The following is a 13,143-nucleotide window of genomic DNA, read 5'->3' as shown; positions in this document are numbered from 1 at the left end:
AGATGATTTGTCTGCTCGATATGACACTGCATGGAGTATCCGTGTGTAAATATATTGTGCGTGAACGGTATATCAAGTTTTCTATCCGTTAGATTTCTTATCATTGCTAAACGGGACGCCGAAAACCGAAGCATCTCTACAGGAAGCATGTGCGACTTGCGAGAAGCAGGCAGCGCCTGCATGCAATCAACAAGCAGTTGGGTCCGTAGAAAGGGTGAATTCTGCCGAACGGGACGGTAAGTCCAGATAATTTGTATGTTCGATATACCGCACCGCGGAGTACCCGTGTGTAAATACGTCGTGTGTATGCGAGCTGTCTTTCAAGAGGTTGAAAAAAAGTCTTCTTCATCGCGTATACTGATAGAAGTTATTGCGTCCGTTGCAGAAATCGATTTATCACAGACGTCGACCCTAGTGTTGTCGCGACCGAGACCAATAGAAGCGTTGGATATTCAAGGTATAGGAAAAGTTTTAAAACGGGAAGTAACTAGGGTATTCTGATATGATCTCACGCACAATTTCTTTTTGGGCGGATAATTAGAGCCGGACGTTGTTCGCGAGCCAGAAGAAGCAGGGGTAGAAGAAGAAGATGAAGAAGGGGCCGGTTCTGAAATATCGTCGATGGATGAGGCTGCGCAATTCTCGTGGGAGCTGTCTCCCGAGAGTGGAGTGTTCACGCAACTGACATTCACACCGCCTCCGGAGGATGAGGATGATTTTTAAACTGTGGGGTAGTCAACACACGGGTACTCGACGGTGTGCGTTTCTAGTAAAATCTACGAGATTTGACAATACCTATTGGATTGACGGTTCGTTACTACAGGATTTAGGATGAATTTTGTTTTTGTATGTACAACAGGGATACCCATTGTCAGACGAGATGCTGGCCCATATGGCATTAACGAGGGTGCCAGTACCTCCGGTTTACAGACCGGTGGGGGTAGAGTCAGGATGAATCGCGATAACGATTCTGACGCGACATTAGAGTCCGACGATGACGATGACGAAGACGACGACGACGAGACAGAGACAGCTTCAGACGTGACATACGAGACGAACGACGACGATGACGACGACGACGTGCCAGAGACAGCTAAGTCTGGAAGCACGGGTAGGGAAACGAAACGGGAGAGTGAAGCTGCGAGTGAGTCTGAGTCAAGTCAGACATCCGAGGACGGGGCTAGTTCACTGGGTAACCGTTTTACGGTTATCGGTGAATCGTCGAAATTTATTCGTAAATTCGCTGTCACCGGGTGCGAATTACGAATAAAGATCGCGGCCCCTGAATTGGGTGTTAATCTAGTGGGGTGGCTGGAGGACGCGTTCAGAGACCTGCATGCGTATGCCGTAGCAACGTGCCGTAGTAACGACTACATAGGTTTCACGTTTAGCGCTGATAGCTTCAGTCAAGGCCCTGCGTGGTTATCGTTCCGTCCGGTGAGGGACTCGCGGTACACTGACCTTTGGAAGCTAGTTTTTAGCGTAGCCCAGAGCGCATCAGAGTTTGGCGTTGACAGTGTCTTTACCGTGACGGTACACAGCGTTGGTGTACCGACGGGCCGCGGAAAGCCGAAGCCGATCACACATGCGGGGGTATTTAAAAAATCCGTCGTGCAGATTATCAACAGCGACGGACTGTGCTTACCTCGCGCCCTCGTTGTAGCCAAGGCTCACGCCGAGAGGGGCCCGGCCCGCAGCGGCGCCCTGCACGAGCATTACGAGATGGTGAGATTTGCTAGGTCAAGCATCCAGCGTGCAGAGGCTCGTAATCTTGTTGCGAGCGCTGGTGTAGAGATTCCGCCAACAGGGTGCACGGTGTATGAAATCGCACAGTTCCAGAACTATCTGGCACGCGAGGGATTGCAATCTTGAGGGATTGCCATGCTTCTGGCACGGCTGTCGCGAATGTTTGCGGATCAACCGCGACAGACGTAACGTTAATGGTGAGTCATTGGACAAGCGTTACGAAGAAACTCGTGCGAAGACCGAGCGTATGCGTGAACTGGGTTACCGCGTGACAGAGCAGTGGGAATGCGTCTTTGATCGAGGCTTGAGGGAGAACGAGGAGATGAGGGAGTACGTGGCGACACACCCGCTGACCGCTGCCACTGCCACGAGCGAAGCGCTCAACCCGCGTGATGCGTTCTACGGCGGTCGAACGGGGAACACTTCCCGATACTACGAGGTGAAAACGGATGCAGCGGGCAACGCGTACGAGGAAATACGATACGTCGATGTTTGTTCGCTGTATCCGTTCATCTGCAAGAATGGATGGTTCCCGGTTGGCCACCCGACGGTCTACGTTGGAGAGGAGTGTAAGCTCCTGACAGGGGCGAGCGGTTGCGACATCACGCGAGTCGAGGGGATGATCAAATGTCGAGTTTTACCGCCGCGCAATCTTTATCACCCTCTTTTACCGGTGCGCATGCATGACAAACTCATGTTTGCTTTGTGCCGCTCATGTTGTCAGAGTTTGCGTCAGGGCGAGTGTAGGCATGATGACGAGGCCGCGCGAGAATTCGAGGGCACATGGGTGTCCGTTGAATTGAAAAAAGCTGTGGAGATGGGCTATAAGATCAAGAGCATTCGCGAAATCTGGCAGTATACGGTAACATCTTTAGATCCGACTACTCGTCAAGGTGGGCATTTCGCCGACTACATCGACACCTTCCTCAAAATTAAGCAAGAGGCAAGCGGCTGGCCTGCTGAATGCGAGGACGAGTCGGCTCAAATGCGGTACCTCGACGAGTACGAACGTGTCGAGGGTATACGGCTAGATCGCGACCGTATTGCAAAGAATCCCGGTATGCGATCGGTCTCTAAATTATGCCTAAACTCATTTTGGGGTAAGTTTGGACAACGTGAGAACCTGGTAAAAACGGAGGTTATCAAGACGCGACAGCAGCTGCTTGAGCTTTTGACCAACCATGAAGTCGAGGTGTCCGGATTGCTACCTGTAAACGACGATGTATTGTACGTGCGTTGGTCGCACGCGCAACACAGCGTTGAACCGTCAGCACTGGCGAACGTCGTGATTGCCGCGTACACCACTGCTCAGGCTCGGCTGAAGCTCTACTCGTACCTCGAGAAGCTCGATCGGCGCGTTCTCTACTACGATACCGATTCAGTGATTTATACCCGGAACCACCACCGACCAAACGCGTATGAACCTCCTACGGGTAACTTCCTTGGCGATCTAACGGACGAGTTGGAGCCTTACGGCCGTGGGAGCTTTATACGGGCTTTTGTCTCTGGGGGACCAAAGTTCTACGCTTTCATCGTCAAACGTCCGAATAGTGAAGAGGTTGAAATTTGCAAGGTGAAAGGTATAACGCTGAACCACACAGCGAGCTCAAAAATTAACTTCGAGGCCATCAAAGGGATGGTGGTAGAAGCCGCTGCACCCATCAATTTGGAGTATCGTGCTATTCGCCGTACGGAACTGCACGCAGTGGTGACTCGCACCGAGTGCAAAACGTGCAAGCCAGTATTCGCGAAAAGGCGTTGCTGCGTCGACAGTTTCGACACGCTGCCCTACGGTTACCGCGCTGGGTGATGATCAACCCAGCCTCCAAAACAGTTTCACGCTCCCGCTACCGTCTTCTCACCCCTGCGGTACAAACACCCGGACGGAAGTTTACAGGCCACGCGCACGCTCGACCGACAGACAAACAAACAGACAGAGACCACCGAAGGGCTTCTTACCCCCATCCAGCTGTTATTCGAACCGGCGAGACTCTCGTGCCCGGACACCCTAGGAGAAACCCGCTTGTATGCGCCCCACCCGGCTGTATAAAGGTTAGTACCACACGTAAATCCTAATCCAGCATGAAAAATTGTAAAAAAAAAAAAAAAATCTCTAATTGCATGTAAAAAATCTAGCCCTTCTACCGCGGCGGGGCGCGCTGCTTTCAAGCTGATATCACAGCGCGCACGCGTACGAGCGAGCTCATGGCGTACGCGTCTCACGCTCAATCAGCTAGTACGTTTATGACCGCGCCGATAAGCTCGTACCTGCGCGGTCCGCGTGCGCTTGAATATGCTCATGGTCAGCGCACGAAGGGGTACCGCCGCCGCCGCCGCGAACAGGCTTGCATAGTAAAAGAACGCGTCTTCAACTGATTAAATTTTTATAGATCTCGCATCATCTCTGGATTCTTCTTCTTCTTCTTCTCACTTCGCTCAATAATCCCGCTCATCGATGACGGACACACGCTGGAAGCATCCATTTTCGGCCATCATCGCCGGTCCATCAGGATGCGGCAAATCGAATTTCGTCAAGAATTTTCTGCGTCATGGTTCGTCGATGTGCGACACAAAATTTAGTCGCGTGATATGGTACTTTGACGAATGGCAACCGTTGTACGTCGGGAATAAGGGTATAGAGTACCGCGAAGGGTTACCCCAACACGCCGATTACGACGGCGATAAAAATCCGAAACTCTTGATAATCGACGATCTCATGCGAGAGGCTTCAAACAACGTTGTCGTGGATCTTTTCACCAAGGTCTGCCATCATCAGAATCTCAGCGTCTTCTACATAACGCAGAATCTGTTTCACAAGGGACACGGTCAACGAGATATTTCCCTCAAACGCAAACTACATAGTCTTCTTTAAAAATCCACTGGATCGCGCCCAGATTCAGCATCTCGCCAGGCAGGTATATCCCGAGGATCCGAGGTTTGTTCAAGAGGCCTATCACGACGCTACCGCAGCGCCGCACGGATATCTACTTTTCGACCTCAAGCAATCCACTCCAGAGAATTGCCGTTTCCGGTCAAATATCATTCCTTCGGACGAAAATCACTATGTCTACGTTCCGCGAAAGGATATAAAGGTCAGCAACGCGCATCGTGTTCCAGTCGTTCAGTTGTGATGCCTCGAATACGCCGTACCGCGCCCGGACGCAGAGCTCGTGCTGGTTTCACCGAAGCAAACACCGCAGCGCTTCACGCCTTGCAGAAATTGAACCCGACGCAGAGATCAGCATTGCTACGCACAGCAGATGATTCGTTGGTGAAGACCATTTGTGAGTGTGCATTGAACACCTTGGAGGGTAACGTAGCACTGTCCAGAGCGCAGAAAAATCGTCTGGGGCGTCATAAACGGACATTACGAAGATTGGCCAGCAACCAAGGTACCTGGAAGTCGAAAAAGCGATTTCTTGTTCAACGTGGGAACGGTGTCCTCACCCTCTTACTCGCACCGATAATCGGTACTCTAGCCTCCAGTCTCTTCTCCAAGTAACAAGATGGAGCGTACAAAGAAGATGGTTTTAATTCCGATGGAAAGTATGGACAGATTTCAACAACGTGTCAGCGAGGGTATAGCCGCTACGCTTTCGCCTGGAAATACATCTACCACTCGCACCGATCCCGCTGCAAGGCTCGACAGCGAGATGAAGGACATCTTGAACCAACCGTCGAAAGACGATGCAGAAAAGTGGAAACTATATCAGCAGGTACTTCAACGATATTTGTTTTTTGCCAACGACGCACGCAAGCCCATGAAATTAGATGTTCTCGAGGAGAAGGAGGAGGATGAGGGGGAGGAAGACGGGAACGCAGCCGAAGAATCAGTGGTATCACCCGGTACAGCTGCGAGCCCTGAGAATGTTCAAACACAGTCAAAGAAAGTCGTGTCAGCAGTACCGAAAAAGTATCGCACAAAGGCCGAAATGCTGATGCGTGATCTCGGTGGCGTACCGGAGCGATTTACCTGGGATGCCACAGGAACCGTCACGATAGACGGCGTTACAGTTCCCGGGACAAACATCGTCGACCTGGTCAATCATACCATGCGCTCCAGGAAGACTTTTACTCCCGCAGGGGCTGGTCAGTTTGCACGGTTTCTTCACACGCTCAACGTGCCCCGAGAATACGTGGGGAACGATACGCTTTGGACAGACATACGCACATTCGATGCGCCGGGTCTATCGAAGGGCACTCCGCAACAACCGTTGACACGCACCGGTAGCTCGCCAGCGAAGCGGCGAAGCGGAGCAAACGTTACGACCGTGTCCAGCCGATCTCACGACGTAGGATACGCCTTACGCAAACGCGCCACCGGGACAAAATCGAGTTGGAAAACACTTCAGCTGAAGAAGAAGAAAAATGACGACTCTGCTTGAAGAAGCGTATTACGATCCCTCGCATACCGCCGGTTACGCTGGGGCACGAATTCTGGAACGCCTTGCGCGCAAAATCAACTCTCGCGAATCGGTGAGAAAATGGCTGGCGGCACAGGATGCCTACACGTTACACAAACCCGTGCACAGAAAATTTCCGAGAGCAAGGTACAGCGTTTCCAACATAGACGACGTGTGGGAAGCTGATCTGACTGATCTGAGTTCCATGGAAGGTCGCAACAATGGTTTCCGTTATCTCCTGGTGGTCATCGACGTATTGAGCAAGTACGCATGGGTGGTCCCGCTAAAACGAAAGACAGCCGCAACCGTTGCTGAAGGTTTTGAACAAGTGTTACGCACTACGCCGCGCAGACCCGACCTGCTGCAAACGGACAAGGGTAAAGAATTTGTCGGAAGCGCTTTTCAGAAGATACTTCGCGACAATGAAATACGATATCGTGTTACACGTAATCCTGACATCAAAGCAGCTATCGTGGAGCGATTCAATCGTACGCTCAAGGAACGTCTGTGGCGCTATTTTACGCACAAAAAGACGCGACGCTACGTTGATGTTTTGCCGCAAGTCGTGCAAGCCTACAACAACATGGTTCACTCGAGCATTGGAATGGCACCGTCGGAAGTGACGCTTCGTAACGCTGCAAAGGCACGTGCCCACATGCAAAAGCGTTATCCACCCCGTCCAAACGGCAAGCCGAGGTTCGGCGAGAATGACTTTGTACGAATTAGTAAAACCAAGGGTACGTTCGAGAAAGGCTACGTGGCAAACTGGAGCGAAGAATTATTCAAGATCCGGCGAGTGCTTGCGCGTTCGCCGATAGTATACGTCTTGGAAGATCTCAACGGTGAGGTGATCGACGGTTTGTTCTACGAGCCTGAACTTCAGCGCGTGGAGGGGGAAAACACGTAGTTGATAAAATTGCGCACTACCGCGGTATAACCCTCAGTCTCTGTTGGTTCATCGTCGATCTCTCGTGCAGCAAAGGAAACGAAAATGGCCCGGGATCAGTTTTACCTAACTTTACCGAGCAACAGCTCGATGCAGTTTTTTCCGGAGAATCGGACGTGCTGTTACATTACACAGTTACCGCGTCAGATCCAATTAACGGGTGAATGGGAAGTCGGACTGGCCGAGATCCACTATCAGCTTACGTTTGAACACCCGCCAGGGTACGTTCCACCGAAAGATGAAACGGCTCCCTGCGTAACGTATTGCGGTTCAGCTGAAGATGGTGCAGTTGTGACATCGGAGTGCAAGGTATTCGAAACCAACAAATCATCAAAGATCCCTGGCTGTCAGATGTTTATTTATTGCGACCTAGTGGAACCACGCATCGTTGCAGACGTTTACGCACCGCTGTTACGAGTCATTCAAACATGTGGTAAAGACAGCACCTCACGAGGCGAATCAGAGATGAAAACCTTATCACCGCTGTACTACGTGCCACTGATGCTGACCAACTTTCATACCATCGAAATCGATATAAGAGATCAATTCGGAAGACCAGCGCCATTCGCGCGCGGGACTTTGACGGTTACGCTGCACTTCAGACGAGTTCAGTAATTGGATGAAATCACGTTGAAACGGGGGGTAAGGAGTTACGCGGCAAAAATAAAAAGAGAAAGAACACCAGGTACAACATGACCCATTACGCGCATCATTACGAAGCTCAACTTGGCGGTGGAGGCATAGAAACGGTTTACCGAGGTGCACCACATCAGCGAGGACACGGAATCGGGAGCTTCTTGAGAGGCCTGTTTCGTCGAATATTTCCGTTGCTGACCAGTGGTGCCAGAGCGGTCGGAAAAGAGGCACTGCGTGCAGGGATGAACGTTATGTCTGATATAAACAACGGCACACCGTTTAAACAGTCAGTCAAGAAGCGAATCGCAGAATCGGGACATAATTTGAAGAGAGCTGCTGAAGAAAAGATTGATAAACTCATGAAGGGGTCCGGTTATAAAAGGCGTGCTGTGGGATTAGCGCGTCAGTCAAACATCACCCGCGTGAACAGTCTTGTCGACGCGCGACGAACAGCTGGTACAACGGGAAAAATTAGACGGAGAAGGTCGAAGAAGAAAACAATGGCAAAGACACCCAAACGGGCCGGAACCACCAAGAAAACAAAACGGAAAAAGTGTTGTAAAAAACGGGCCCTTACAGACATATTTGGACCCCGGTAAATCCACGCGCCGCACGCCTACAACGTAAACATCAGCAATGGCCTTCCTGCACGCGCATTCGGGTGAGTGTATGAAGTCGGAACTGGAATTATTTTCTCTACCACCAACGCAGACGTCTATTGAGGCTGGTCAATGGGTACACTACAAGCCCGTATCATCTCTAACCGATGATTCCCCGATTGAATTTGTTGTTCCTGGAAACGGCGATGAGTACATCGACTTGGCACACACTATGCTTAGCGTACGAGTGAAGTTACAGCCATCGGCTCCGGTCACCCCAGCAGGCGAAGGCAACGCACCCGCTCCGCACGCCACTCCGGTAAATAATCTGCTCCACTCAATGTTCAATCAAGTCGATATATTCTTCAATCAAAAACTAGTCTCCCCAGCCAACAACTCTTATGCCTATCGAGCGTACATAGAGACCCTACTGAATTACGCACCTCACGCCAAGAAATCTCATCTTTCATCGGCATTATGGTATGACAGCGAGGAAGGAGTATCAGATGTATACGACGCCGACGCTGCCGGTGCGGATCGCGGATTCATCGAACGCAAACGGATCATGAGCAATGCCCGTACCGTTGATCTCATTGGTCATCTACACTGCGACGTATTCAATCAAGACAAATTTTTACTCAACGGTGTGGAACTGCGTCTTCGCCTCGTGAGATCGAGAGATAGCTTTTGCATCATGGAAGCTGAAAATCGCCACAAGCTGCACATCCTGGAAACTTCGCTGCTCGTTCGTCGGGTGGAGAACAGCCCCGGAATCTTGTTGGCGCATGCACGGACACTAGCCAAAGGTACAGCAAAATACCCCGTGACCAGAGTCGAGGTGAAATCCTTCACCATACATGCAGGAGTACAAGCAGAAACGCTGGACAATGTGATACTCGGTCAGCTACCGAAACGAGAGATAATCGGTTTTGTCAGTAATAAAGCCTTCAACGGAGACAGACAACGCAATCCATTCAATTTTCAAAACTACTCTCTGAATTTCCTCTCGCTGTACGTCGACGGAGTGCAAGTTCCATCGAAACCGCTACAGATGAACTTTGGCAAAGACGATCTCTACGTGGACGCCTATCACACCCTCTTCTCCGGTACGGGGATTCATTTTCTGTACGACGGAAATGGTATCAATCGACAACAGTTCGCCAAAGGAAATTGTCTAATGGCGTTTGATCTAACTCCCGATCTCTCCGCCAACTGTCCGTCTCACTGGTCGCTCATCAAACATGGAACTCTCAGGGTCGAAGTGCGCTTTGACGAAGCCCTCAAAGAGACTGTGAATTGCCTGGTGTACGCTGAATTCGATAATCTGATTGAAGTGGATGCTGCACGTCAGGTCATTACAGATTTTTCGGGGTAAGAGTTACTCCTCTCCCAGCTCGGGCGCTGTCGCGACACGGCAGGTGGTGACTTCCGCTAGAGGGGACGCGCTCACTCCTCCACTTCAACGTCTTCAAGGGGAGCAACAGGCCAGTTGGAGACATTGGATAAACACGGCTGCATATAAAACGCCTCACGCAACTGCAATGCCGAGTCAGTCAGCATTCAAACTACACCGCGACAGCATCGCTCTTGCAATCTTTGTTCACTCGAGTACGTTCGTTGAAGCTCAAGTATGGATTACGTGATAGATATCCAAGGGTTTCGATATGTCTACGGCAAATTCATACCGAAAGAAGTGGCAGTCGTCACCCTCGATCACCGCTACTCGGCACACTGGCTAGTAGAACCACCATATCCCTTCGCGGATCTGCCACTTAAAGAACGTGCCGTAAATAATTACGTTACCTGTTACCATCACGGCATCGAGTGGTTCGAAGGTGACATCACTCTGCTTCAACTAGCCGTTAATCTACGAGAAATCGCACGTAACGCTCATCGTATTGTTGCCCGCGGACGCGAGAAATCGAAATATATTGAAAATGTTACTGCGCGACAAGTATTGAACTTGGAGGACCTCGAATGCCCGGCATTCGGCAAGCTGGAACGTTCTTCAGAATGGTGCTTCTTCCATGGTGTGAAGAAGGAGGAATTTTTCGCCTGCGCGACGAACAACGCACTCAAACTCAAAAAATGGGTCATCAGCAACGACATTTTAACTAAATACGAGTATACAGAAGCTGCGTCAGTCAGTAAGCACAGCATCACCGGAGAGAAGTGTTCGTCCAGTCATCAGGCCCCTCAACCACCACAGAGAAATTCATCGCTAGGAGCTGTCATACCAGAACCAGACGCTTCATCGGAAATCTCTCCTGATTCACCCAGACCTACGTCCGATAGCGTAATTGCCGCTCCCTACGAACTACGTACTACTACTACGAGCGGCTCGAATACCCCCTTACAATCTTCCGCGCGTGGTATGATTATCTCCGATAACGAGGACGAGGAAGAAGAAGAAGAAAAAGACGACGAAGCGCAAAATGGACAGTCTACAGATATGGAGCGCGATGCCGACGATTCCGAACGGGAGGACCGGGGTTTTTGCAGCGGATCAGATACCCCTCATCTGGACACGCCCGACAGCCATTGTATCAAACACCGATGACCACACGCGACCCGGTAGCCACTGGGTGGCATTTTTCGTCAGTTCCTCGGGACACGGAACATACTTTGACAGCTTCGGATTACCGCCATTCATCCCTCACCATAAGCGGACTGTACGAAGAAATTGCAGACGATACGCCTGGAACGACAGACAGCTTCAAAGCCTCTCTTCTGATGTATGTGGACAATTTTGTATTATGTTTATGCACTTTATGGTTGCTGGTTTTTCTCTGCGGCAGTTTCTCAATATATTTACTTTTGACCTCAAAAGAAACGATCGTATCGCAGAATTATTCCACATCCGACTAGCCTATGTCTCGAAGCGTAAAAGCCTCAGTATTAATTCGAATAACGTTTATCCTGTAAGGTGTCTTCAATGTTGTACCTCTAAGAATTGTAATGCCGCTAGCGTATAAGACTGGTAAATAAAAGAAAAAAAAAAAAAAAAAGAACCCTGCTACCATATCTTGTGTGTGTGTGTGTGTGTGTGTGTGCGTGTATAGGAATAAGAACATTGCAATTGTCATTGATACGTTACGTATTCATACCCGCTCTACCTTCGCATTTATTTGTATCCGTAATGTCTGAATAAACCTGTAATAAGTTTAATTTGTATACGCCGTCGCATCGTCTTTGTTTCCATTTTCTTATCCATCCTCATCCTCGTATAAGTATATATATATATATATATATATATATATATATATATATATATATATATATATATATATATATATATATATATCTAAGTACGACTATAGTTTAACATTAGAAAAGCATGTCTACAGTTTTCAAGTATAAGTAAGCCTTAGGGTAAATACTGGCGGGGTAAGGTCAGTGACACGAGCAACCGCCGCAAAGAACAGGGCTGAAGGAAGAACGAGTCCCGTTCGTGACGTAGGCAGAGAGTCTGGGTCATCATTTGGGTAAAGGAGGATGAGGAGGAGGAGGAAGTGACTGCAGTCGTAGACGTCCATGGCACAGAGTTCGCTTCGTGGTCAGAGGTAGCGGGTAGAGGGGTTCATAGCCCAAAGTCTGTCTCGCGGCCAGGGGTACGAGGTGAGAGGAAGGAGTCCGTCTCGCGGATAGGGGATCCGAGGGTAGAGGGTACACACTCAGCAGCCTTCGCATGGAGTCCGGAATCAGTTTTGGCGGTCAGGGGTCGCGGGGTAGGGGAACAACACCCGAAAATCGCTTCTGGTCAAGGGGGTTGCGGGGAAAGGGTTGACGGGCCATAGAAGCCTCTAGACGAAAATCGCTCGTAGGCAAGGGGTGACGGGGAACAGGAATGATGTCCCAAAATCCGCTCCTTGGTAAGGGGGTGGCGGGGGAAGGGGTACGCGCCCCAAAGTCACTCCTAGGCGAGGGGCGACGGGCGAAGGGGTATGCGTCCCAAAATCTGCTCCTCGGCGAGGGGCGGCGGGGGAAGGGGAACGCGTCCCAAAATCCGCTCCTCGGCGAGGGGCGGCGGGGGAAGGGGAACGCGTCCCAAAGTCACTCCATGGCGAGGGGCGGCGGGGGAAGGGGTACGCGTCCCAAAATCCGCTCCTAGACGAGGGGCGGCGGGGGAAGGGGTATGCGTCCTAAAATCCGCTCCTCGGCGAGGGGCGGCGGGGGAAGGGGAACGCGTCCCAAAGTCACTCCATGGCGAGGGGCGGCGGGGGAAGGGGTACGCGTCCCAAAATCCGCTCCTAGACGAGGGGCGGCGGGGGAAGGGGTATGCGTCCTAAAATCCGCTCCTTGGCGAGGGGCGGCAGGGGAAGGGGAACGCGCCCCAAAGTCACTCCTAGGCGAGGGGCTGGCGCCAGAGAGGGGCGGGGGGGGGGTTTGTTGTGACGCCCCAAAGTGCCCCCATACTACTCACGGGGTACGTTTTCTGCCTTGCAAACGGAGCCATAACGTTGTAACATCCGACCGCCCCACCACAATTTTTTCCTTTCTATTCCATAAACTAACCAACCACGCCTAACTTCAGTATAAGAATCTTGCAACAAACCTAAAAGTTACTAGATATTACCTAGTTACATTCATCTAACTACCTTTTATTAACTGAAGGGATATACTTACCTCAAAGGTCGCGAGATCCTTTTACAGAACTTCAGTAATACTACAGCTATCATTTAAACCGTTAAAAGTGTTATTTAGCATTAATCAAGCCTACAAAAAACCCCTAGAGTAAAACTACCAGGAGAGCAAAGACTAAACGCCGTATTATAGGCAGGCATGTCTTACACGGAGTAGTTCCGTCGGTAAT

The 13,143-nt window shown here is 50.5% G+C and overlaps 2 protein-coding genes across 2 annotated transcripts; both read left to right on the top strand.

Moving 5' to 3' along the window:
• Positions 1 to 1,993: 1,993 nt before the first annotated feature.
• LOC124411375 lies at positions 1,994 to 3,556 on the top strand. The gene has a single exon (XM_046890467.1). The coding sequence runs from the start codon at positions 1,994 to 1,996 to the stop codon at positions 3,554 to 3,556; it is 1,563 nt and encodes a 520-aa protein (XP_046746423.1).
• Positions 3,557 to 8,367: 4,811 nt separating this feature from the next.
• Positions 8,368 to 9,705, top strand: LOC124411373 (uncharacterized protein F54H12.2-like). The gene has a single exon (XM_046890466.1). It carries the CDS (start codon positions 8,368 to 8,370, stop codon positions 9,703 to 9,705), a length of 1,338 nt encoding a protein of 445 aa, XP_046746422.1.
• The last annotated feature ends 3,438 nt before the right edge of the window (positions 9,706 to 13,143 follow it).

The sequence above is a fragment of the Diprion similis genome, chromosome 10 (genome assembly GCF_021155765.1).
Source record: "Diprion similis isolate iyDipSimi1 chromosome 10, iyDipSimi1.1, whole genome shotgun sequence".
Taxonomy (NCBI): Eukaryota; Metazoa; Arthropoda; class Insecta; order Hymenoptera; family Diprionidae; genus Diprion; species Diprion similis.
Note: the sequence above shows the minus strand (reverse complement) of the source record. Positions and strands in the feature narration are given on the sequence as shown.